Source organism: Hyperolius riggenbachi, chromosome 10 (genome assembly GCF_040937935.1).
Source record: "Hyperolius riggenbachi isolate aHypRig1 chromosome 10, aHypRig1.pri, whole genome shotgun sequence".
In the NCBI taxonomy this organism is placed as follows: Eukaryota; Metazoa; Chordata; class Amphibia; order Anura; family Hyperoliidae; genus Hyperolius; species Hyperolius riggenbachi.
The window spans coordinates 193,578,017-193,604,549 of NC_090655.1; the positions used below are offsets into that span (position 1 = coordinate 193,578,017).

Here is a 26,533-nt window from a genome sequence, read left to right on the forward strand (position 1 = left end):
TGCTCTTTTATTTCCAAATAAAATTTTGTCGCCATACATTGTGATAGGAACATAATTTCAATGGTGAAATAACCGAGACAAATGGGCAAATACAATACGTGGGTTTTAATTATGGAGGCATGTATTATTTTAAAACTATAATGGGCGAAAACTGAGAAATAATGAATTTTTTACGTTTTTTTCGTATTCTTACTGTTAAAATGCATTTACAGTAAGGTAGCTCTTAGCAAAATGTACCACCCAAAGAAAGCTTAATTGGTGGCGGAAAAAACAAGATATAGATCAGTTCATTGTGATAAGTAGTGATGAAGTTATAGGCTAATGAATGGGAGGTGAACATTGCTCGGATGCATAAAGTGAAAACGACCGAGGGCTTAAAGCAGGGGTCCCCAACCTGTGGTCCGCGGCCCACTAGTGGTCCGCAGGACATTTTACAGTGGGCCGCGGCTTCAGACTGATTTTTAACTTTTTCAGTGTTATTTTTAGTTTTTATGCACGGCCTCGGCAGTCCCGCCCCCTCAATCTGTGGCCAATCAACCCCCCTGAAGCGCCGGCGAAGAACTGCATCTCGGAAGCGCCAGTCCTGCCTCCTTCATCAATGGGGCAATCATAGCAGCGCTCGGAGGCCTTCAGACACGCCCGCTCCATACTTGTGGCCAATCACGCTCTTCCTCAAGTGGCATCACTGCGGGCGGCGACTTTGTCCGCAGATACAGACGTGTTTGGGCGCCATTTGAGGTGTGAGCTGATGCTGGGAGCCTGACCCTGGGACACTGGGAGCCGGTCACTGGGAGCCTGACACTGGGGTAACTACTTGCTACACTGGGCTAACTGTACTTGCTATACTGGGCTAACTGTACTAGCTATACTGGGCTAACTGTAGTAGATATACTGTGGTAACTGTACTTGCTATACTGGGCTAACTGTACTAGCTATACTGGGCTAACTGTACTAGCTATACTGGGCTAACTGTACTAGCTATACTGGGCTAACTGTACTAGCTATACTGGGCTAACTGTACTAGCTATACTGGGCTAACTGTACTAGCTATACTGGGCTAACTGTACTTGCTATACTGGGCTAACTGTACTTGCTATACTGGGCTAACTGTACTAGCTATACTGGGCTAACTGTAGTAGCTATACTGTGGTAACTGTACTTGCTATACTGGGCTTACTATACTTGCTGTACTGTGGTAACTGTACTTACTGTACTGTGGTAACTGTACTAGCTATACTGGGGTAACTGTACTTGCTATACTGGGCTAACTATACTTGCTATACTGTGGTAACTGTACTTCCTATACAGTGGTAACTGTACTAGCTATACTAGGGTAACTGTAGTAACTATACTGTGGTAACTATACTTGCTATACTGTACTAGCTATACTGGGGTAACTGTACTAGCTATACTGGGGTAACTGTACTAGCTATACTGGAGTAACTATACTAACTATATTGGGGTAACTATACTACCTAACTAACTATACTGGGGCAACTATAGTCCTTCTACAGGGGCAACTGTGTTAGCTACCTATACTGGGGGCAACTATACCTAGATACCTACTTACCTATATACTACACTCAAAATCAGGGAAAAAAGGGGGTATGGCTGCTGCCGCCACTAACCACGCCCCCAACCCCCCTCGCGAACGTTCGCCGAACATGGCCGCGATGTTCGGGTGTTCGCGCCGAACTCCGAACATAATGGAAGTCAATGGGGACCCGAACTTTCGTGCTTTGTAAAGCTTCCTTACGTGCTACATACCCCAAATTTGCAGGGTATGTGCACCTTGGGAGTGGGTACAAGAGGAAAAAAAATATTTGAAAAAGAGCTTATAGTTTTTGAGAAAATTGATTGTAAAGTTTCAAAGAAAAAAATGTCTTTTAAATGCGGAAAATGTCATTTTTCTTTGCACAGGTAACATGCTTTTTGTCGCCATGCAGTCATAAATGTAATACAGATAAGAGGTTCCAGGAAAAGGGACCGGTAACGCTAACCCAGCAGCAGCACACGTGATGGAAAAGGAGGAGGGCGGCGCAGGAGGAGAAGGCCACGCTTTGAGACACAACAACCCAGGCCTTGCATGAGGACAAGAAGCGTGCGGATAGCAATGCATTTTGTCGCCATGCAGTCATAAATGTAATACAGATAAGAGGTTCCGTAAAAAGGGACCGGCAACGCTAACCCAGCAGCAGCACACGTGATGGAACAGGAGGAGGCGCAGGAGGAGAAGGCCACGCTTTCAGGCGCAACCCAGGCCTTGCATGAGGACAAGAAGCGTGCGGATAGCAATGCATTTTGTCGCCATGCAGTCATAAATGTAATACAGATGAGAGGTTCAATAAACAGGGACCGGAAACACTAACCCATCACAGATGTTCATTGTTCATGTTACTTGGTTGGGGTCCGGGAGTGTTGCGTAGTCGTTTCCAATCCAGGATTGATTCATTTTAATTTGAGTCAGACGGTCTGCATTTTCTGTGGAGAGGCGGATACGCCGATCTGTGACGATGCCTCCGGCAGCACTGAAACAGCGTTCTGACATAACGCTGGCTGCCGGGCAAGCCAGCACCTCTATTGCGTACATTGCCAGTTCGTGCCAGGTGTCTAGCTTCGATACCCAATAGTTGAAGGGTGCAGATGGATTGTTCAACACAGCTACGCCATCTGACATGTAGTCCTTGACCATCTTCTCCAGGCAATCGGTGTTGGAGGTGGATCTGCACGCTTGCTGTTCTGTGGGCTGCTGCATGGGTGTCAGAAAATTTTCCCACTCCAAGGACACTGCCGATACCATTCCCTTTTGGGCACTAGCTGCGGCTTGTGTTGTTTGCTGCCCTCCTGGTCGTCCTGGGTTTGCGGAAGTCAGTCTGTCGGCGTACAACTGGCTAGAGGAGGGGGAGGATGTCAATCTCCTCTCTAAAGTCTCCACAAGGGCCTGCTGGTATTCTTCCATTTTGACCTGTCTGACTCTTTCTTCAAGCAGTTTTGGAACATTGTGTTTGTACCATGGATCCAGAAGGGTATAAACCCAGTAATTGGTGTTGTCCAGAATGCGCACAATGCGTGGGTCGCGTTCAATGCAGTCTAGCATGAATTGAGCCATGTGTGCCAGAGTCCTGCCAGAATCCTCATCATCCTCTTGTGAGCGTTGTGATAGTTGTGATGCATCATAGTCGTCACCTTCTTCCTGGTCTGCTTCTGCTGACCATTCGCGCTGAATTGTGGAAGTCCAACGTGCACCGCTCTGGCCCTCGTCAGTGGTGGCATGAAATTCCTGCTCCAACTTCAGCTGTTCCTCCTCCTCTTCTTCGTCATAGCTGCTGGGGCCAGCGTTTCCTGAGGCAGATGGCCTGATGTTGGTATCATCACGCTGATCGTTTTCTCCTTCAGATTCCCCCAGTTGCATCATGACAGCTGTTTCCTTGATTTTCAACATTGACTTCTTCAGTAAACACAGCAGTGGTATGGTAATGCTGACTGAAGAGTTGTCACTGCTCACAAGCAACGTGGATTGCTCAAAATTTTGGAGGACTTGGCAGAGGTCCAACATGTTGGCCCAATCGGATCCACAGAAGCTTGGCAGCTGTCCGGATGCGCCTCGGTACTGCGCCGTCATGTACTGGACCACTGCACTCTTCTGCTCGCAAAAGCGGGCTAGCATGTGCAGCGTAGAATTCCAGCGCGTAGGGACATCACACAGCAAGCGATGGTGGGGGAGATTGAAGCGCTCCTGCATCTTGGCGAGTGCCCCCGAAGCAGTACTGGAATTTCTACAATGTTTGGCCACTCGTCGCACCTTCAACAGAAGATCGGCCACGCCTGGGTATGTCCTCAGGAACCGCTGAACTACTAGGTTCATCACGTGCGCCAGGCAAGGGATGTGTGTCAGCTTAGCCAACCTTAAAGCGTGAATGAGATTACTCCCATTATCACACACAACCATGCCCGGTTTCAGGTCCAGCGGTGCCAGCCACAAATCCGTCTGTTCCTTTATTCCCCTCCAAATTTCCTGCCCTGTGTGCTGCTTATCCCCAAGGCAGATCAGCTTCAGCAACGCTTGCTGACGCATGCCAACAGCTGTGCTGCACTGCTTCCACAATCCTACTGCTGCTGGGTTAGCGTTTCCGGATGAGGTACAGCTTTGAGATGCGTTGGAGGAGGAATCAGAGAGGTAGGTGCTGCTGTTGTTATCCAGTGGGAGGGACGGCGGTGCAGCTGTTTGCGGCGTGGGCAACACCTGCGCCGTAGCAGGTGAGGAATCGCTGCCAGGCTCCACAAGGTTCATCCAGTGCGCGGTAAGGGAGATGTATCGACCCTGGCCGAACGCACTCGTCCAGGTGTCAGTGGTGAGGTGAACCTTGCAGGCAACGGCATTCTTCAAGCTTCGGGTTATTTTGCGTCTGATGTTTGTGAATGTTGTTGTGAACCACGCAATGGCTGGGCTACTGCTGCTGCTGAGGAGGGTCTGGTGGTGAGTCTGGTGACCCCAAGGGAGGCAGTGTTGCTGGTACCCTGTCCTGCCGCGTTTGCCCACAGAGTGGGATGTTTGGATACCATGTGGCGGGTCATGCTGGTGGTGGAGAGGTTGTTAATATTTTTCCCCCTGCTCAGGCGGGTCTTGCACACCTTGCAAATCACCATGGTACCATCCTCACTGCAGTCTTCAAAGAAAGGCCAGACTTTGGAGCACCTGCCTTGCTGGCGATTTCTGTTTGCGCCTCTTTTGCGTCTCACTTGAACTTCCACGCTTGTGATGCCTGAAATTTCGCGCCGCCTACCTTGTGGCACAAGGCGAACTCGTGCAGCAGTGGGTTCTTCAACAGACTCATCTGTGCTGCTACGACGGCGATGTTCTCCTTCACATACAAAATCTGGGTCTCTGTCAACATTGTCAAAACCCTCCTCTTCCATCTCCTCAAACTCGTCATATGTGATTGTGGGCCGCCGCCGTGGAGTAGAGCTCCCCAGAACAACCTCTGCGCAGCTCACTCCAACGTCGTCTTCCAGATCTTCTCGGCCGACCTCCTGCAATTGAAACTTCTCCTGCCCAACTTGCTCTGGGATTTGGGTTTCAAAGTCCTCGGACTCGCCTTGCATTTCAGTGCGCGGTGCATTTCCCACAGTAAATGGTTGTGAATCCGGGCACAACATTTCTGGCTGTTCCATTGACCTTTGAAAGGTGGAAGTTTGTTGGGCTGGGAATAGCTCCTGCGAATACCCCATTGTGTCCTGAGGAAATTCTTCGGATTGGTTATTTGGCAGTTGTGTGCGTGGTGTCGCTGCCGGTTGTGTCAGCTTTGTGCCCACTGGCTCCTTGTAACTGGCTGAGGATTCTGACCTCGTGCGTGATGTGCTGGTGCTGCTTAACCCACTGCTGGACGCTTGAGAGGTCATCCAATTAATTATCTGGTCTTGTTCTTTTGGATTTGTGAGGGTTGATTTCCTGGACTACATGGGCGGTATTGAGTGGGTTTTCTTCGGTGTTCCACTGTGGCCTGTACGTGAACCGTCAGGGGAAACACCTCTTCCCTTGCCCCTCCCTCTTTCACAGGATTTCTTCTTCATTTCACTTATCCTTAAAGTACACGCTGACTGGCAGCAGTACAGTGGCAGTACAGAAATGCTATATAGTGGTGGGTGAGCGGTGTACTACTATTCCCAGCAGCGACACAGAGCACAATGCTATACAGTGGTGGGTGAGCGGTGTACTACTGTTCCCAGCAGCGACACAGAGCACAATGCTATACAGTGGTGGGTGAGCGGTGTACTACTATTCCCAGCAGCGACACAGAGCACAATGCTATACAGTGGTGGGTGAGCAATGTACTACTGTTCCCAGCAGCGACACAGAGCACAATGCTATACAGTGGTGGGTGAGTGGTGTACTACTATTCCCAGCAGCGACACAGAGCACAATGCTATACAGTGGTGGGTGAGCGGTGTACTACTGTTCCCAGCAGTGACACAGAGCACAATGCTATACAGTGGTGGGTGAGCGGTGTACTACTGTTCCCAGCAGCGACACAGAGCACAATGCTATACAGTGGTGGGTGAGCGCTGTACTACTGTTCCCAGCAGCGACACAGAGCACAATGCTATACAGTGGTGGGTGAGCGGTGTACTACTATTCCCAGCAGCGACACAGAGCACAATGCTATACAGTGGTGGCTGAGCGGTGTACTACTGTTCCCAGCAGCGACACAGAGCACAATGCTATACAGTGGTGGGTGAGCGGTGTACTACTGTTCCCAGCAGAGACACAGAGTGGCAGTAAACACAATGCTATACAGTGGTGGGTGAGCGGTGTACACAGAGTGGCAGTAAACACAATGCTATATAGTGTGGGTGAGCGGTGTACTACTGTTCCCAGCAGCGACACAATGACTGGGGGGACCCTGGCTAGCCTGGCTGGAGAGAGAACTACCCTGCCTGCCTACCCAAAGCTAAACCCACAGACAAATGGCGGAGAAATGACGTGGATCGGGTATTTATTTACCCGAACCACATGACCCGTTCGGCCAATCAGAGCGCGTTCGGGTCCGAACCACGTGACCCGTTCGGCCAATCACAGCGCTAGCCGAACTTTTGGGGAGCGTTCGGCCATGCGCTCTTAGTTCGGCCATATGGCCGAACGGTTTGGCCGAACTTCGAACTCGAACATCACCCGAACAGGGTGATGTTCTGCAGAACCCGAACAGTGGCGAACACTGTTCGCCCAACACTATCTGGCGGAAGTGACGGGACTCAGTACCAGCGATACAGGCAGCGGAGGACGGCGTGGGAGCGATTAATGCAGATGGGGCTGGAGGAAGCCCGAGGTATGTTTAAATCTATTACTATTTATCAGCTTTGAGTCCCTTTAAGACACTTTTTGTACTGATCTGATGAAGTGGACTATGATCCGCGAAACGTGATATCAACCAAGTCTCTGGTTCCGAATAAAAAAATGTTTTTATTTTAAGTTAACCCCTTCATTATAGAGGTAAGCCATTTTTTAAAAAAACTTATGTACACTTATAAAAAAAGAATCAATTCATTAAAATGTGGAGAAAGATGAAGGGACCAACTTTTTTTTCCCATTAATAATATGCCTCACCTGGCTATAATCCCTTAATTTCTACAAATGTGCTGATAAAGTTTTATGCTGTTTTGAAGGCATTTGGTAGTCACATCAATATTTTGACAATAAAGAGTAGTCACTCCAATATTGATGTGTTTTAAGCTAGGTACACACCATACAATTTTCTGTTATGCTGGGAATACATGGCTCGATTGAGCCATTTAGATGGCTTGATTGATCATTTCCGACATGTCCGATCACCCGCCTGATCGATTCCGCGCTTGATACCTCATGGGGGACAATGGAAAAAGATAAGGAAAACGAGCAGAAGATAAGAGAATCGCCCACAGGGTCGAGCGGGGAATCGATCAGGCGGCATAATCGAGCCGCGGAAACGCACCGTGTATTCCCAGCATAGGATTTACCTGCCAGATAGATCATTTCCAATATGTTGGAAATTATCTATCTAACCATCTATCTGCCTAGCAATTAGGCATTGTTCTACTCAGCAGGAGATAACAAGAAGACAATGCACCTAAAGATAATGACCAGTCTCTACAGAAAATAATCTAACAGAAAATCAAACAGAAAATTGTATGGTGTGTATTAGGCAAAGACTTTTGTTCTGTTAGCTCAGTTTGAGTTTTATGAATAGATAAGAATAAGCAATTAGAGTTTCTATTTGTGAAAACATTTTTACTTAACAGCATTTTCTTCACATCTATCTGCCTAAAGCATTTTCACAGCACATACATACAGGCTTTTACATGTTGGTTAAGGTGTCACTGTCTAATGCAGTTAATGCAAAATGGGAAAATTCCTAATGCTGGGCATACACGGCTCAATTTTGCTGCTCGATTCTCCCGCTCAATCGCTATACCGCTCGATTCCACAGTCAATCCTCTTATCTTACGCTCCTTTTTCTTATCTTTTTCCATTCACTTCAATCCGGAATCGAGCGGCGTAACGATCTGGCGGGAGATCGGACATGTTGGAAATTATCTATCGAGCCATCTTAATGGCTCAAAATCGAGCCGTGTATTCCCAGCATTAAGCTGGGAATACACCATGAGTTTTTTTGGCAGATAGATGGCTCGATGGATAATTTCCGACAGGTCTGATCTGATTTTGATTGTTTTTCTGATTTTCTCATAGAAGTGAAATCGATCAGAAAAACGATCGGAAAATCGATTGGAAAAATGATAGGAAAGTAAATCTGCCAAAAAAACTCATTGTGTATTCCCAGCATAAGAATTGCTCCAACTGGAATAGGGTGATTATTGGATAGTAAGGTAAACTGGCAAAGTGCTGATTATTAACAATGAACCTGCTTAAATATGACCTGACTACTAGTAGTGCTAATGAACTTTCATTGCAAGTAACTTGAACAGGAAATTGTACCCTTACTAATACAGCAATCCTCACCTACTGAACTGGTATAAAGTAATGATAGAAAGAGAGAGAAAATATGATACCTACAGTAAGTTCCAAACTTACTATCTCCTTGTGGTGGGACCTGGATAGCGTCAACTAAGGGAATTGCCTATTAGAATGAAGTATTACTTCATGGGTCCTGTGCCACTATGGTAGTCATGAAGGCTTGACAGGAACCCTGAACATGATGGCTAATGCAGACTGTGTAGACTTGCTAGTCTCCCATCGGAAACCTCCCTGGTTGGCAGAACAAGGAACGCTGGTTGGATATAGCAAGTACTGTGGTAACACAGGGTAGACCAACATAAGCACCACTGCCTTGTGGTGGAAGTTGCATTCCAAAGGCTAAGGGCAGTAACCCCAAAAGAAAATCAGTCTGCCTGGACGCTTTGGGTAAAAGAAAGGAAAAACACAATAGAGAGCCCTCAATATTGTATTATTGATGACAAAGGAATGCCAAGGTAGCAGCAAATAAAAATATACTCACAAGTATGGGTTGCCGGGTTCAGGCAACCACTTAAAGGGAACCTAAACTGACAGGGATAAGGATGTTTCCTTTTAAACAATACCAGTTGCCTGGCAGTCCCTGAGCTCTTCGACTGCAATAGTGGTTGAATCACACACCTGAAACAAGCATGCAGCTAATCCAGTCTGAGTTCAGTCAGAGCACCTGCTATGCATGCTTGTTCAGGGGCTGTGGCTAAAAGTATTAGAGACCCAGAAAAATCCATATCCTCCTCAGTTTAGGTTCCCTTTAAAGCTCTTATGGGGATATTAGGCCTATATTTTAGCCCACTCAGGCTAAAATGTCGCTCTCTGTAGAAAGAAAGAAGGGGTGTTCACCCATCCACCAGGTGGGATAACAATAAGTGCAATGGAAACAGAGGCGGCAGCAGAGTAAAAATTGATCATAGGTAAAAACAGATAAGAGTTGGGGGGCAAGGATGGACTTACCTCCCCAAAACCAAACATAACCACTATGTATGGTTTAAACAAGATGTAATTCGTAGTCCAGAACAAATGTAACGCGTTTTGTGGGTCTCTAGCCCGCTTCCTCAGACAATAATACAGATAGGAGTAACTCAGAAGTTGTGTAGCCAAGTACAGTGCCTCTGTACTTGGCTACACAACTTCTGTATTACTCCTATCTTTATTATTGCCTGAGGAAGCAGGCTAGAGACCCACAAAACGCATTGCATTTGTTCTGGACTACGAATTACATCTTGTTTAAACCATACATAGTGGTTGTGTTTGGTTTTGGGGAGGTAAGTCCATCCTTGCCCCCCAACTCTTATCTGTTTTTACCTATGATCAATTTTTACTCTGCTGGCGCCTCTGTTTCCATTGGAAGCTTTAGGTGGCAACCTTACTACCAGGATCGGGCGTTGAAGACTAATGTCCTACATACCTTAACCAGCCTGGCGTTCTATTAAGATCGCCAGGCTGGCGACCGGACGTTTTTTTTTAATTAAAAAAAACGATTGCATGCAGCCAACTGAAAGTTGGCTGCATGAAAGCCCACTAGAGGGCGCTGCTAATGCGTACTTCTGATCGCCTCCGGCGATCAGAAGTAACAAGAAAGGTCGCGATGAGCAGCCTTTCTTGTTTTGCTTTCCTTGTCGCCATGGCGACGAGCGGAGTGACGTCATGGACGTCCTGACGTCAGCCGCCTCCGATGGCCGGAACTGTTTGGTCCAGCTGCGCTGGGCTCGGGCGGCTGGGGGGACCCTCTTTAGCTGCTGCACGTGGCGCATTGCCACACTGCAGCGGTGATCAGGTAGCACACGCGGCTGGCAAAGTGCCGGCTGTGTGTGCTCCTTTTTATTTGATGAAAATCGGCCCAGCAGGGCCTGAGCAGCAGCCTCCGGCGGTGATGGACGAGCCGAGCTCGTCCATACCGCCAGGCTGGTTAAATCAAATTACTACTGAAACTACAGTAAACTACAGTAAGTAGTTTATCGACTGGCTCCCTCCCCTTTCCTCTCCTTCCTTTAAACTCTGTGTATGTCTCTGTCTCCTTAGAAGTCCAGAAATGGGTCATATGGCTTTAATTTTACTGACTTACCATCATAAAATGCATCTAAACCCTCTTTTTTGTGTGCTGAAGCTGGGGTTATTTTCCTGAATTCTCATTTGATTTAGTTATTGTTTGTTTCATCTCCTGATTACTGTATTGTGTACACTGATTGATGGCATTATTCACTTTATTTATTATGTACTATTTACTGTGCTTACCTTAGGTAGCTTTGCCTTTGGTCAAATACACCTTAAATGTTCTTTTTTTCAGATGCATCACTTTCTCCAAAATTTACAAGCTTGGAATCAAGAGTGGCAGCTATTGAAAGGATGTTCACCACTCTCAAGGATGGTGAGTAGTGATAACCGTAATTACCTAATTACGATGACTCAAAATTTAGCGTACATTTTTGCAATTACGCCTATACGAAATTACGATTTGTAAATTCAATTTATTTCATGCCGACTTTAGCAGCGAATAACAAAGCCCTCATGGATGCTATTGACACCAAAATTGTTAAGGAGAATAGTGGGTACAAGTAAGAAAAATAAATAATAATTTTTCAAAAAGACCTTGTAATTTTTGGAAAAATATATTTAAAAATGCAAAGAATTTTTTTTCTTTTAAACTCAGAAAAATGATATTTTTCTTTGCATTAATGTTGTATACACTATTCTCCTTAACATATGTAGCAATTTTGGCAGCAACAGCAAGTATGGGGGCTTTTAACCAGAAAAGTCGGCAGAAAATTATGCAAAACTATAAAAAAATTATGCGAAATTACGAAATATTACTATTACATTTGAAATTAATCATGATCATTATTTTCTCTGAGATTTTACAATATGATTATGATGCGTAATTGTGAATTTTGATGCAAAATTTTGCATATGCGAAATGTCGGTTCTCCACTGATGGTGAGTTATATCAGAAGTTTAGACAGTAGCTCACAATAAATAGTGAGTACACCTCACACATTTGTGTAAATATTGAATTACATATTTTCATGGGACAACACTGAAGATATGATACTTTGATACAATGTAAAGTAGTCAGTGTACAGCTTGTATAACAGTGTAAATTTGCTGTCCAATGAAAATAACTCAACACACAGTCATGAATAACTAAAACTCTGGCAACATACCGGTAAGTGAGTACACTTAATGAGCTGCGCTTTGGGTCATTTGGTGAAAATGTTTTCTTCCACTCCAGCACCTTTTTTTTTTTTGGAAAGTTGGATGCTACTGCTAACTGCAGATATATTGGATGATGGGGTAGAAGGAGGATAGAGAGAGTACTGGTTAAGGGCTCTGCCTTTGACATGGGAGACCAGGGTTAAAATCCTAGGCAGTAAGAGGTCCTTGGGCAAGACTTCCTAACACTGCAGGGTGGCCCCTTGAGCGTGACCTTATTGGCTGCAGCTCTTGAGTGCTTTGAGTCCAACAGGAGAAAAGCGCTATACAAACGTTAGGATTATTATTATTATCGAAGGTGTAAGTGATGGTGCCTGTTCTTGTTGCTACCAAAACAGCACGTGCCAGCTGCTCTGTGGTCTCCTGTTGTATGAGAGTGTGAGAGACCAGTGTAGTGTGTTCTCTCAATTTATCCCTCATTTTGATCTAAAACTCAACCCTGGGATTAACCTCTATACAACTGGAATTGGAGGGTGTTTCTCTGGTAGAGCCCGGAAATGGTAATGCTTGACTACATCCACAATTTAAATTTCTTGTAGCAGCAGGGGAACCTTCTGTGCCGGAACGGAAGGCCACGGAAGGAGGGCTTGCAGCTTGCTGGGTGGCTGTAAGTCGCCGCTCAGAGCTCTGTTCTTTGCTCTATTGTTCCTTCCAGGTGGTGGCTTTTCAGAATAGAGCTCATAGAAGTGGTGCTCAACTTGTTAAAGTTTTTGCCTCTTTTCAATTGCTGAGGGCAAAGACTGCAGATGACCATTGTGATGTCAGCGCTGTGTGCTGCAAAGAATGACCGAACCGGCAAACATCTAGGTCCTTTCTGACACTTATCACTGAATAAGGCACTTGAATTTGACCTGATGAAGCGGATTACATCCGTGAAACGCGTTGTCCGATGTGCATATTAAAATCTGTTATTTTAAAGAAAACTTTCGCATTTTTGAAGCTAGACCACATTAAGGTAAGATTTCTTACCTATTTATAGTGTGAATACTGATATCTTGGGCGCCTCCTACTCTCCCCATACTACCTGTAGATGGCACTATTGTCTTAAATATCATGATCTGAAAATATTCAAAAATAACTAAATAACCTCTGACATCCTAATCCAGTGTTATATATTAATGTTGACATTTCTTCAGAGTTGAACAATGCTTTATGATTCCCTAATTTTTTCAATACAGAAAATACGTTTGGGAACACATTAACAAGCTGGGACCAGTTTTCTCCCAAGCCTGAATAAATGCATCTGTGTCTGGTCATAGCTATAGAGTCACTCATTACAATACTAACAAATATGCAAGCTTTGTTCATGTCTGTAGAAAACCTTCAGAATTGAACATATGCTGGTATATGGTATTTCTGAATGTATTTAAATCTATCTATATATAAGAAAATGAAAATATCTATCTATATATCTATCGTATCATTATATATAAAACACACTATATATATATATATATATATATATATATATATATATATATATATATATATATATATATATAGCATTCCTAATAATGAAATTATTCACACAGGAAATTTCTTATATCTCATACGCATTCTAAACTTCAAGATGCCTTCTCTACCCATTGGACTTAAATGAAGACAGTGGGCTCTATAAACGTCTAAGATTTGTTTAAGGCTGCTTTCTCACCAGGACGTTGCATTTAGGGGACGTTATAGGTCGCATAACGTGCCCCAAACGCAACGCCTGGTGGTGGTGGAGGAGGACGCTACCAAGATCCGCGTTAAAAGCAGCTCTTGGTGCACCTGTTCTTTCGGATAAGCTGCGGAGACCACGTGAGTGGAGCTCTCCGCATCACGTGGTCCCGCCAGCCAATCAGCGGCCGCTCCAGGAAGTAAACACTGCAAGTGCAGTGAATAATAAGTAGCCATGTGCCTGGCTACGTAGCGGACTCTCCCCTCCTACTCTTCACTCATAAAATAAAAAAAAAATCACCCATACTGAGCATGTGCAAGCAGTCTAACGCGGCTTAAGCCGCTAGAGCGCACAGTATGCTGCACTTCAAAAGAACGTGCAGCGTTACTGTGTAACACAACGTGGGCACTGGAACAGCCCATTGATTTTTCATTGCTGTGCGGTGGGGTGCGTTACAGGCTGCACTAACGTGCGCCTGTAACGTCCCACTGTGAAAGCAGCCTAAATCTTAAAGTGGAATATAACCCAGAATTTCTTCTTTGCTCTAAAAGATTATTTACAGCATATAAGATACTAACACAATGTTTTTTTTTTTTTTAGTAAAACAGCATTCAAAGAGTTACATTACAGGCCTGACTCTTTCTTCTGCAGGGAGAACCCGCATCCGAACTGCTGTTAAGCTTATCTTGTGTACACATTCTTTACGTGATACATTTATGTAAACATTCTCTGGCTGTGCAGGGCTTCAGCTGATGAGTCCTGGGGTGAAACACAGATCAGAAATAACTGCTGGCAGCATTCACAACAGAATTACAAAAGTTATGAATAAAATGCACCAGCAGCTTTAAAAATAAATTAACTGAGCTTTGGCAAGTTATAATGTCTAAATGAATAATAATACTTGTGCACAAAAGCAAATATGATAATTGTATGGGTTATAAAAAGTAGGAAAACACATTTTTGTTGAAAATGTTGTCAGAGTTTTAAACCGCGTAATGGTGTCCTCCTGTGTCCCCATGTGTCCTCCTATGTCCCCATGTCTCCTCCTGTATCCCTCATGTCTCTCCCATGTGTCCTCCTGTCACCCCAAGTGTCTTCCTGTCTCCCCCAAGCATCCTCCTGTAATCCCCAAGTTCCCTCCTGTCTCCCCCAAATGCCCTCCTGTCTCCCCCAAGTGTCCTCCAGTCTCCCCCAAGTGTCCACCTGTCATCCCCATGCCTCCTTCTGTCTCCCCCTAGTGTCCTCATGTCTCCCCCCTCCCCTCCACCCGCCATGTCCTCATGTCTCCCCCCATGTCCTCCTGGGCCCCTGCTGTGCCTGGCTCCTCCCCCGCATACCTCTCCTCCCTCCACCTTGTGTCTCTGCGCCCCCCCATGTGAGCAGCGGCAGTGGCAGCACTAGAGGAAGCCACACAAAGAAGCCAGATGTCTTCAATCACCGCGGGCATGATGGTGGAGGTAAGCCTCTGCCACTGCTCGCATGGGGGGGGGGGGGGGGGGGCAGGGACAGAGGCACAAGGGGGAGAGATGAGAGGTATGTGGGGGGGCAGGCACAGCAGGGAACAAGGCAGGGAATCCCTGATGGCGGCGGGTCAGCGATTCGTATCGGTGGGCATTCGTAAGTCGGGGATTCCCTGCCTTTGCCATATAAGACGCAAGGACTTTTTCTCCCAATTTTTGGAGGAGAAAAAGTGCATCTTATACGGCAGAAAATACGGTAGCCATCCTATCCCGATCATGTTGCAATATGTCACTGTTCTCCTGTGAGTTTATGATTCTGCACAATTTTGTATCATCTGCAAAAATAGCAACATTGTTTTCTACTACTAGGTCATTAATAAACATATTGAAGAGCACTGGACCCAGTATTGACCCCTGTGGAACCCCACTGCTAACAGTCACCCATTGTGAATATGATCCATTGACCACAACTCTTTGTTTTCTGTCCATTAGCCAGTTCTCGATCCATGCACACAGAATCTTCCTAGCCCTTTTATCCTCAACTTTTGCACCATACTGTTGGGAACAGTGTCAAAGGCCTTTGCAAAGTCCAAGTATATCGCATCTACAGCATTCCCAATATCCACATTAACGTTCACCACCATATCAAAGCTGAGCATGTTAGTTAAACAGGACCTGTCCTTAGTAAACCCATGCTGATGCTGAGAAATAAGATTATTTTCTTCTATGAACTCTTGTATTGTATCTCTTAGTAACCTCTCAAATAGTTTGCACACAACTGACAACATTGCAAGCTTCTAAAACAATAACATATTTCAAAAACGTTAATGTTGTAATGGTGAAAACAATATTTATCCCGCGCCATTTTTTTCTGCTTTGGGCGTCGTATTAGCAATAAATGCATTAGAGTCTATGGCAGCACCCTTTTTATTCACTAGCCACCAGCGCCCTTTTCTCCTGCTACCGACACAGCTCAACTGCCTAACATGAGGTACAAGCATGATACCAGCTTTCGTCTGTGGTGCCTCACTGTCAGTGCTGCTCGGATACCCCTTTTCAAAATCCGGATTCGATTCGGATCCGGATACCCAGATATCCGATCCGGGTCGGATATCCGATTTCAAAATTTTCCAATCCGGATCCGAATCGGATATCCGACCTCAGTATCCGGGGTAGGGTAAATGAGGCATGTATCATCATTAACTTTTAATGGGAAACACTAATTGATGATGTGCGGACTTAAAATACCTCCCCTCCCTCCCCCCCCCAAAAAAATGCTGTCAATTAACAGCAGGCCTAGGTTCCAGACAGCGGTCGTGCACCCCACATTGTGTCTAAAGTCCATCCACACAACTGGGACATGGCAGTTTTCAGCCCCCCAGACACCTCCAAAAAATTACGCAGCAATTGTGTTTTGGGTTAAATACAGGTGGTATCAGCACAGCAGCAGTGGCCTTTGGCACCCTGGCGGTGGGAGCAGCAAAGGCAGCTGGAGCAGGGTTATGCAGCAGCAGCAGCAGCAGGTGTAACGTGTGCCAGGAGCATGCCGGACGTGGCACGTGTCTCATGGCACGTGGCACTTGGAACGTGTCACGTGGCACGTGTCATGTGGCACGTGTCATGTGGCACTTGGCACGTGCCACTTGGCACATGTCACGTGTCACTTGACATGTGTCACGTGGCACTTGTCACATATCACTTGGCACGTGTCACGTGTCACTTGGCGCTTGGCATTTGGCACTTGGCACTTTGCAAGTGACCCGTGCCAAATGCCACATGACACGTGCCAAGTGACACGGGCCACGTGCCAAATGACACGTACTACGTGACACGTGCCAAGTGCCACATGATACATGCCACGTGCCAAGTGACACATGCCACGTGACACGTGCCAAGTGCCGAATGACAGTCAGACAGCAGAGTAGAAGACACTAGTGCACACTGACTGTCACACTGGCATCCGCACAACTGGGACATGGCAGTTTTTAGCCCAGACACCTCCAAAAAATTACGCAGCAATTGTGTTTTGGGTTAAATACAGGTGGTATAAGCACAGCAGCAGTGGCATTTGGCACCCTGGCGGTGGGAGCAGCAAAGGCAGCAGGAGCAGGGCAATGCAGCAGCAGCAGGTGTAACGTGTGCCAGGAGCATGCCGGACGTGGCACGTGTCTCGTGGCACTTGGAACGTGTCACGTGGCATTTGGAACGTGTCATGTGGCACTTGGCCCGTGGCACTTGGCACATGTCATGTGGCACTTGCCACGTGCCACTTGGCACTTGACACGTGTCACGTGGCACTTGGCACGTGTCACGTGGCACGTGTCACGTGTCACTTGGCACGTGTCACTTGGCACGTGTCACTTGGCATGTGGCACTTGGCACTTTGCAAGTGACACGCGACATGTGACACGTGCCAAGTGACATGTACCACGTGACACGTGCCAAGTGCCACGTGACACATGCCATGTGCCAAGAACCACGTAACACGTGCCAAGTGCCGAGTGACACTCAGACAGCAGAGGAGAAGACACTAGTGCACACTAACTGTCACACTGGCACTGCTCACAGCACAGCAGTTCTGTAGAAAGCTAACACTACTACTCTAACAACTACTAGCACTGACTGCAGTACTACAGTACTAACTAGACAATAACAAAGTAATCCTCCTATTCCCTAATCCCTAACCTAACCTAAACTGTAGCTAGCTAAGGCTAATAGCTGGCCAGCAGGCAGCAGCTGGCCTGGTGTGTGCACAGCACACACACAGACACATAGCAGCTGCAGCAGCCCTGAGCACACACTCTGACTGTCACACAATGAAATCAAGCTAATTAACATCACAACAATAGTGTAGTGATAATGAAGGGGTTAATTACTGAACAGCTTTAGGATTATCAGTGTAACGCACTTGCTGCTAGGCCAGCAGCACTGGAGCACACACTATGACTGACTGTCACACAATGAAATCAAGCTAATTAACCATTTAACAATAGTGTAGTGATAGTGAAGGGGTTAATCACTGAACAGCTTTAGGTGGTTTATTGCTGTGTAAACACTTGCTAGGCCATCAGCACTGGAGCATGTCTCTCAGTGAGCATTTACAAGCAAGGGACGATATGTCTCATCATGGCAGCCCTCCTTATTATACAGGGGGACTGGCCAGGGTTCCTTTCTGTAATTGGGTGCCAGGGCTTCTGCTGGGAGCCCTCTGATTGGCTCAATGACATTCTGGACCTCTTACAGTTTCTCAATGGTCGGATATGTGCCGAATATCCGCAGTATCCGCAGATATCCGTATTGCCCAACCAACTATCCACAGATAGCTATCCAGATTTGGGCCCAGGTATCCGGAATCCGAATCTTGTCGGATAGCTGAAAAATGTCGGATATCCGGGTTACCCGGATATCCGGGATCTGGATGAGCAGCACTACTCACTGTCTGCTCCCCTGCTGAGAGCTCCAGAGGAGTTTAGATGGAGAATGGCTTTATGCTGATAAGGTGTATCTCTGGAGACTATGGCCTCAATTCACTAAGCAGTTTAGACTAGTCTACAGATGGTTTTAGTCTACTTATGGTTTGGTATAATTTTTTAGACCTGTTTTTAGACCTGTTCTAAAACATTCGGTAATTAGGTTCGTAAAGCAGGGGAAATGATCAAAATATGCTATTTACAAAGACAAACAAGGAGTAACCACGCCCACTTTTTCTGACAGAGATTAGACCAGCTGATTTCTGTCAGTAAAGTACTTCTGTGTGGTATTTTAGATGTGAGGAATGGAACCTTTTGAATTAATTATGTAGGAGTTTAATTGTATCCAGAGCAGAGTTCATTAGAGGAGAAGGATGTCAGTCAAAGCTACTTGTTTGTTAATTGCATCAGTTAATCATTTCCTCTGCTTTACCAAATGTTTTAGACCAGGTCTAAAAACAGGGCTAAAACATTTGGTAATAGTGAATTCCCCTTTGATGCAACTGACCAAACCATCAGTAGACTAAAAACCATCAATAGACTAGTCTAAACTGCTTAGTGAATTGAGGCCTATATGTCTTCAGACTGTGGGGGAAAAGTGAGTTATGTATGGGACATCAAGGAAAGTACTTTGCATAAGGGTCTGCTGTAATTATCCAATCGCCCAGTGTCCCATGATGCATGTAATATTTTACAGCCAATGTGATTGTATTAAAAGAATACAAACACTGTAAAAAGCAAAACTGCTTAGCTTTTGTATTTCATGATTTTCAGTGTGGGACACCCCTTAGTGCAAATACAGAATATCATATATAGCACTGCCCACTTTTGGTAGTATGGATGCATTAACACAGTCTTTTTTATGAAACACAACTCATGTAATGCCAAACAGTTTTAGATAAAGTTTTTTACTTTTAGGTTAACATTATATAATGTTTACACTTTGTGTGGTTTTATTTCAGCTGTGCTGTTTGCTAGAGGATCCAGTTCTGGAAATAAAATATTTGTCACAAGTGGTAAGACAATGAACTACATGGAGTCAAGTGAAATCTGTGCAAAAGCAGGAGGTAGGATAGCTACACCACTAAATGCTGATGAAGGCAGAGCTATTCTACAAATAGTCCAGTACTACAACACCCATGCATTTCTGGGTATTAATGATCTAAAAACTGAAGGTACTTTTAGATATGAAAATGGTGAATCAATTAAGTATTCAAACTGGGATCCTGGAGAACCCAATAAGGATGGTGAAGAAGACTGTGTTGAAATGTATACATCAGGAAAGTGGAATGACAAAAAGTGCAATGAACCGCGACTGAACATATGTGAGTTCTCCTGAAGGTCCGTTTCATTATAGAGAAGAACTGAAAAAATGGAGAAACTCTTCAGCAAACTTTACATAAAAAAATCCTTAAAAACATGTTTTGTATATAAACCATTGTCTAAAATTAAATACAAGCAATAATGAAAGTAGCCTACATTTTGTTTATATGCTAATGAGTTTAGTGCACATGGTATCCATTACTATTAATATTGGTAATTTATATTGTCAAAAGTATAATTTCTAGTTTAAGGAAGATAGCGCTACACAGTTTACAGAACTAATCATACAAAATGAACAAAGCTCAAAGTGAGGACTGTTGGTTCACTTCCTTCCAGATCTATCTTAACCACTTGAGGACCGCCTACAGCCAATGGGCTGCCCCCTGATCGCCCACAGAACCCCTCAGGACACCCCCCCCCCCCCCCCCTGCCAGTGTTGCCAACCTTTCACCTTATTTTTTACTGACAAATACCTAAAAATTTACTGACAAAAGTTTTTTTTTACTGACAAAATCCCCCGTGCCGTGCTTGAAAAATGGGCGTGGTCACGCAACAGAATGTGGGCGTGGTCATGGGTGGGGCCAAATATACATGATTTTAGTATTGCTGTAAAAGGTCTGCCAGGGAAGTTTGAGCTCTGCCATAGTGTTTCCCCCCCTTCCCCCAAAATATATGTAATCTTACAGCATTTCACCAAAAATCCACGTAATCTGGCAGAGGTTCTTCCAAAATACAGATAATATGGCAGTGGTTCCCAAAAAATAGATGTAATCTGGCAGCAGCTATTCGCCCAACATACACATAATCTGGCAGCAGTTCCCCAAAATACATTTAACCTGACAGCAGTGGTTCCCCAAAAATAGGTAGCCCCAGGTCTATAGGTGTCCCCAGAATAGGTGGCCAGGGGTATAGATGTCCCCAGAACAGGTAGCCAGGGGGAGAGATGTCCCCAGAAAAGGTAGCCAGGGGTATATGTAGGCAGGGGTACAGGGCCGGTTGTAGACTGGCACATATGAGGGGGCAGTCAAATGGGTAGGGGGCAACATGTTCGAGGAACGAAAGTGGCGATGAAAGTGGGTATGGCAAGTAAATGCACATAATGAGGGACAGTGTTTCCCCACTAAATGCACATAAGAGACAGTGTTTCACCAGTAAATGCACATAAGAGACAGCCTTTCACCAGTAAATGCACGTAATGACAGACCGCCTTTCACCAGTAAATGCACGTAATGAGAGACAGCTTTTTACCAGTAAATGCACATAATAAGAGACAGCTTTTCACCAGTAAATGCACATAATAAGAGACAGCTTTTCATCAGTAAATGCACATAAGAGACAGCTTTTCACCAGTACATGCACATAAGAGACAGTTTTTCACCAGTAAATGCACATAATAAGAGACAGCTTTTCACCAGTAAATGCACATAATGGCAAACAGCCAGTGTCCTCAGTATATGTAGCCAGCAGATATATGTGCCCAGTATATGTAGCCAGAGGTATATGTCCCCAGTATATGTAGGCAGGGGTATATGTGCCCAGTATATGTAGCCAAAGGTATATGTCCCCAGTATATGTAGCCAGGGGTATATGTGCCCAGTATATGTAGGCAGGGGTATATGTCCCCAGTATATGTAGCCAGAGGTATATGTCCCCAGTATATGTAGCCAGAGGTATATGTGCCCAGTATATGTAGCCAGCCAGGGGTATATGTGCCCAGTATATGTAGGCAGGGGTATATGTGCCCAGTATATGTAGCCAGAGGTATATGTTCCCAGTATATGTAGCCAGAGGTATATGTGCCCAGTATATGTAGGCAGGTGTATATGTCCCCAGTATATGTAGGCAGGTATATGTCCCCAGTATATGTAGCCAGAGGTATATGTGCCCAGTATATGTAGCCAGGGGTATATGTGCCCAGTATATGTAGTCAGGGGTATATGTGCCCAGTATATGTAGCCAAAGGTATATGTGCCCAGTATATGTAGGCAGGTGTATATGTCCCCAGTATATGTAGGCAGGTATATGTCCCCAGTATATGTAGTCAGGGTTATATGTGCCCAGTATATGTAGTCAGGGTTATATGTGCCCAGTATATGTAGCCAGAGGTATATGTGCCCAGTATATGTAGGCAGGTGTATATGTCCCCAGTATATGTAGGCAGGTATATGTCCCCAGTATATGTAGCCAGAGGTATATGTGACCAGTATATGTAGCCAGGGGTATAAGTGGCCAGTATATGTAAGCAGGGGTATATGTGCCCAGTATATGTAAGCATGGGTATATGTGCCCAGTATATGTAGCCAGAGGTATATGTGCCCAGTATATGCAGGCAGGTATATGCCCCCAGTATATGTAGTCAGGGTTATATGTGCCCGGTATATGTGCCCACAATAGGTAGTCAGGTGCCCCTCTACCCCCCCTGCCCCCCCCCCCCCCCCAGCAGGAAGACAGCAGCGCCGTGGAGGGAGAGCTGTGGCATCAGCGGTGGAGAAGGGGGGCAATCTCCCCCCCCTTCCCTCACCTTAGTGCTCTCCCTCCCTCGCTAATCGCTATCCCCTCCTGAAGTAGTGCTGACTGAGTGGCTGGCAGCGAGCGAAACTTACCTGCTGCGTCTCATCGCAGGCGCCAAATGATTTGCCGCTACTCTGGTCTGGTCCAGACCAGAGCAGCAGAACTTCCGGCGCTTAGAGCGAGACGGAAGGTAAGTCCCGCCCGCTGCCAGCCACTCAGTCAGCCAGCACTAGTTCAGGAGGGGATAGCGATTAGCAAGGGAGGGAGAGCACTAAGGTGAGGGAAGGGGGGGGATTGCCCCCCTTCTCCACCGCTGCTCATAGCTCTTCCTCCACTGCGCTGCTGTCCTCCTGGAACAGAGCGGGCGGCTGATTGGCCACCTTTACGGACGCTGCTGAATTCCTTACGGAATTCACTGGCAGCTTAATTTGCATCAAAATTTACGGGCTGCCCGTAAATTTACGGGCAGTGGGCAACACTGCCCCCTGCCCACCCCCCAGACCACTGTTTGCACCCAATTACCCCCCTAATCACCCATCAATCACTCCCTGTCACTATCTGTCAACGCTATTTTTTTTTATTCCCTAAACTGCCCCCTGGGGACTCCTGATCACCCCTCCCCCCCCCACCCCTCAGATTCTCCTCAGATTCCACCCCCCCAGACACCCCCCCCCCCCCCCCCCCCGTGTACTGTATGCATCTATCCTCCCTGATCACCTGTCAATCACCTGTCATCCACCTGTCAATCATCCATCAATCACCTCCTGTCACTGCCACCCATCAAACAGCCCAGGCGATCTGATCACCCACCCACACCATCAGATCGCCTGCAGACTCGACATCAGATCACCTCCCAAGTGCATTGTTTACATCTGTTCTTTCCTCTAAACACCCACTAATTACCCATCAATCACCCATCAATCACACCCTATCACCACCTGTCACTGTTACCCATCAGATTAGACCCTAATCTGCCTTTTGTGGGCACCCAATCACCCGCCCACACGCTCAGATTGCCCTCAGACCCCCCCTTATTAATTCGCCAGTGCATTATTTACATCAGTTCTTCCCTGTAATAACCCACTGATCACCTGTCAATCACCTGTCTATCACCCATCAATCACCCCCTGTCACTGCCACCCATCAATCACCCCCTGTCACTGCTACCGATCAATCATCTCCTCACCTGCCTCTTGCGGGCAATCTAATCACCCACCCAAACCATCAGATCGCGCACAGACCCGACGTCAGATCCCCTCCCAAGTGCATTGTTTACATGTGTTCTCTCCTCTAAACACCCACTAATTACCCATCAATCACCCATCAATCACCCCCTGTCACTGCTACCCACCAGATTAGACCCCTGTCTGCCCCTAGAGCACCCTATCACCCGCCCACACCCTCAGAACGCCCTCAGAACCCAGCCCTGATCACCTCGCCATTGCATTGCTTGCATCTATTCCCCCCTCTAATCACACCTTGAGACACCCATCAATCATCTCCTGTCACCACCTGTCACCCCCTAGCACACCTACCCATCAGATCAGGCCCTAATTTCCCCCCGTGTGGGCTCCTGATCACTCGGCCAAACCCTAAGATCCCCCTCAGACCGCCTTCCGATCACCTCCCCAGTGCATTGATTGCATCTATTTTCCCCTCTAACCACCCCCTGAGACACCCATCAATCGCCTCCTGTCACCCCCCTAGCACTCCTATCCATCAGATCAGGCCCAATACAACCTGTCATCTAAGAGGCCACCCTGCTTATGACCTGTTCCACAAAATTCGCCCCCTCATACACCACCTGTCATCAAAATTTGCAGATGCTTATACCCCTGAACAGTCATTTTGAGACATTTGGTTTCCAGACTACTCACGGTTTTGGGCCCCTAAAATGCCAGGGCAGTATAGGAACCCCACAAGTGACCCCTTTTCAGAAAAAAGACACCCCAAGGTATTCTGTTAGGTGTATGACGAATTCATAGAAGATTTTATTTTTTGTCAAAAAAGCGGAAATTGATTTTTGTTTTTTCACAAAGTGTCATTTTTCACTAACTTGTGACAAAAAATAAAATGTTCTATGAACTCACCATACACTTAACGGAATACCTTGGGGTGTCTTCTTTCTAAAATGGGGTCACTTGTGGGGTTCCTATACTGCCCTGGCATTTTAGGGGCCCTAAACCGTGAGGAGTAGTCTAGAAAACAAATGCCTCAAAATGACCTGTGAATAGGACGTTAGGCCCCTTAGTGCACCTAGGTGGCAAAAAAGTGTCACACATGTGGAATCGCCGTACTCAGAAGAAGTAGTATAATGTGTTTTGGGGTGTATTTTTACACATACCCATGCTGGGTGGGAGAAATCTCTCTGTAAATGGACAATTGTGTGTAAAAAAAAATTAAAAAATTGTCATTTACAGAGATATTTCTCCCACCCAGCATTGGTATGTGTAAAAATACACCACAAAACACATTATACTACTTCTCCTGAGTACAGCGGTACCACATGTATGGCACTTTTTTGCACCCTAAGTGCGCTAAGGGGCCCAAAGTCCAATGAGTACCTTTAGGATTTCACGGGTCATTTTGCGACATTTGCTTTCAAGACTACTCCTCACGGTTTAGGGCCAGGGCAGTATAGGAACCCCACAAATGACCCCATTTTAGAAAGAAGACTCCCAAAGGTATTCCGTTAGGAGTATGGTGAGTTCATAGAAGATTTTATTTTTTGTCACAAGTTAGCGGAAAATGACACTTTGTGAAAAAAAAACAATTAAAATCAATTTCCGCTTACTTGTGACAAAAACATAAAATCTTCTATGAACTCACCATACTCCTAACGGAATACCTTGGGGTGTCTTCTTTCTAAAATGGGGTCATTTGTGGGGTTCCTATACTGCCCTGGCATTTTAGGGGCCCTAAACTATGAGAAGTAGTCTTGAAACCAAATGTTGCAAAATGACCTGTGAAATCCTAAAGGTACTTATTGGACTTTGGGCCCCTTAGCGCAGTTAGGGTGCAAAAAAGTGCCACACATGTGGTATCGCCGTACTCAGGAGAAGTAGTATAATGTGTTTTGGTGTGTATTTTTACACATACCCATGCTGAGTGGGAGAAATATCTCTGTAAATGGACAATTGTGTTTAAAAAAAAAATTGTCATTTACAGAGATATTTCTCCCACCCAGCATGGGTATGTGTAAAAATACACCCCAAAACACATTATACTCCAACTCCTGAGTCTGGCAGTACCACATGTGTGGCACTTTTTTGCAGCGCTAAGGGGCCCGAAGTCCAATGAGCACCTTTAGGCTTTACAGGGGTGCTTACAATTTAGCACCCCCCAAAATGCCAGGACAGTAAACACACCCCACAAATGACCCCATTTTGGAAAGTAGACACTTCAAGGTATTCAGAGAGGAGCATAGTGAGTCCGTGGCAGATTTCATTTTTTTTTGTCGCAAGTTAGAAGAAATTGAAACTTTGTTTTTTTTTGTCTCAAAGTGTCATTTTCCGCTAACTTGTGACAAAAAATAAAATCTTCTATGAACTCACCATGCTTTTCAGTGAATACTTTGGGATGTTTTCTTTCCAAAATGGGGTCATTTGGGGGGTATTTATACTATCCTGGAATTTTAGCACCTCATAAAACATGACAGGTGGTCAGAAAAGTCAGAGATGCTTCAAAATGGGAAAATTCACTTTTGGCACCATAGTTTGTAAACGCTATAACTTTTACCCAAACCAATAAATATACACTGAATGGATTTTTTTTTTTATCAAAGACATGTAGCACAATAAATTTGGACAAAAATGTATACAGAAATTTTATTTTATTTGAAAAATGTCAGCACAGAAAGTAAAAAAAAATCATTTTTTTGACAAAATTCATGTCTTTTTTGATGAATATAATAAAAACTAAAACTCGCAGCAGCAATCAATTAGCACCAAAAAAAAGCTGTATTCGTGACAAGAAAAGGAGGTAAAATTCATTTAGGTGGTAGGTTGTATGACCGAGCAATAAACAGTGAAAGCTGCAGTGGTCTGAATGGAGAAAAAGGCTCTGGTCCTTAAAGGGATACTGTAGGGGGTCGGGGGAAAATGAGTTGAAGTTACCCGGGGCTTCTAATGGTCCCCCGCAGACATCCTGTGCCTGCGCAGCCACTCACCGATGCTCTGGCCCCGCCTCCAGTTCACTTCTGGAATTTCTGACTTTAAAGTCAGAAAACCACTGCACCTGCATTGCCATGTCCTTGCTCCCGCTGATGTCACCAGGAGTGTATTGCACAAGTCCAGTATGGTCTTTGGTCTCCGCAGTATGCTCCTGGTGCCATCAGCGGGAGCGAGGACACGGCAATGCAGGCGCAGTGGTTTTCTGACTTTAAAGTCAGAAATTCCAGAAG

The 26,533-nt window shown here is 45.6% G+C and overlaps 1 protein-coding gene across 2 annotated transcripts in view; it reads left to right on the plus strand.

Annotated features, from left to right (window-relative positions):
* Nucleotides 1–19,767, plus strand: part of LOC137534120 (pulmonary surfactant-associated protein D-like) — a 144,168-nt gene extending 124,401 nt beyond the window's left edge. For both annotated transcript variants that reach the window (XM_068255493.1, XM_068255492.1), the window contains exons 5-6: nt 10,788–10,868; nt 19,260–19,767. In XM_068255493.1, coding sequence (XP_068111594.1) covers nt 10,788–10,868; nt 19,260–19,636 — 458 coding nt within the window. In that variant the 3' untranslated portion in view covers nt 19,637–19,767. The remainder of the gene's footprint in view (nt 1–10,787; nt 10,869–19,259) is intronic.
* The last annotated feature ends 6,766 nt before the right edge of the window (nt 19,768–26,533 follow it).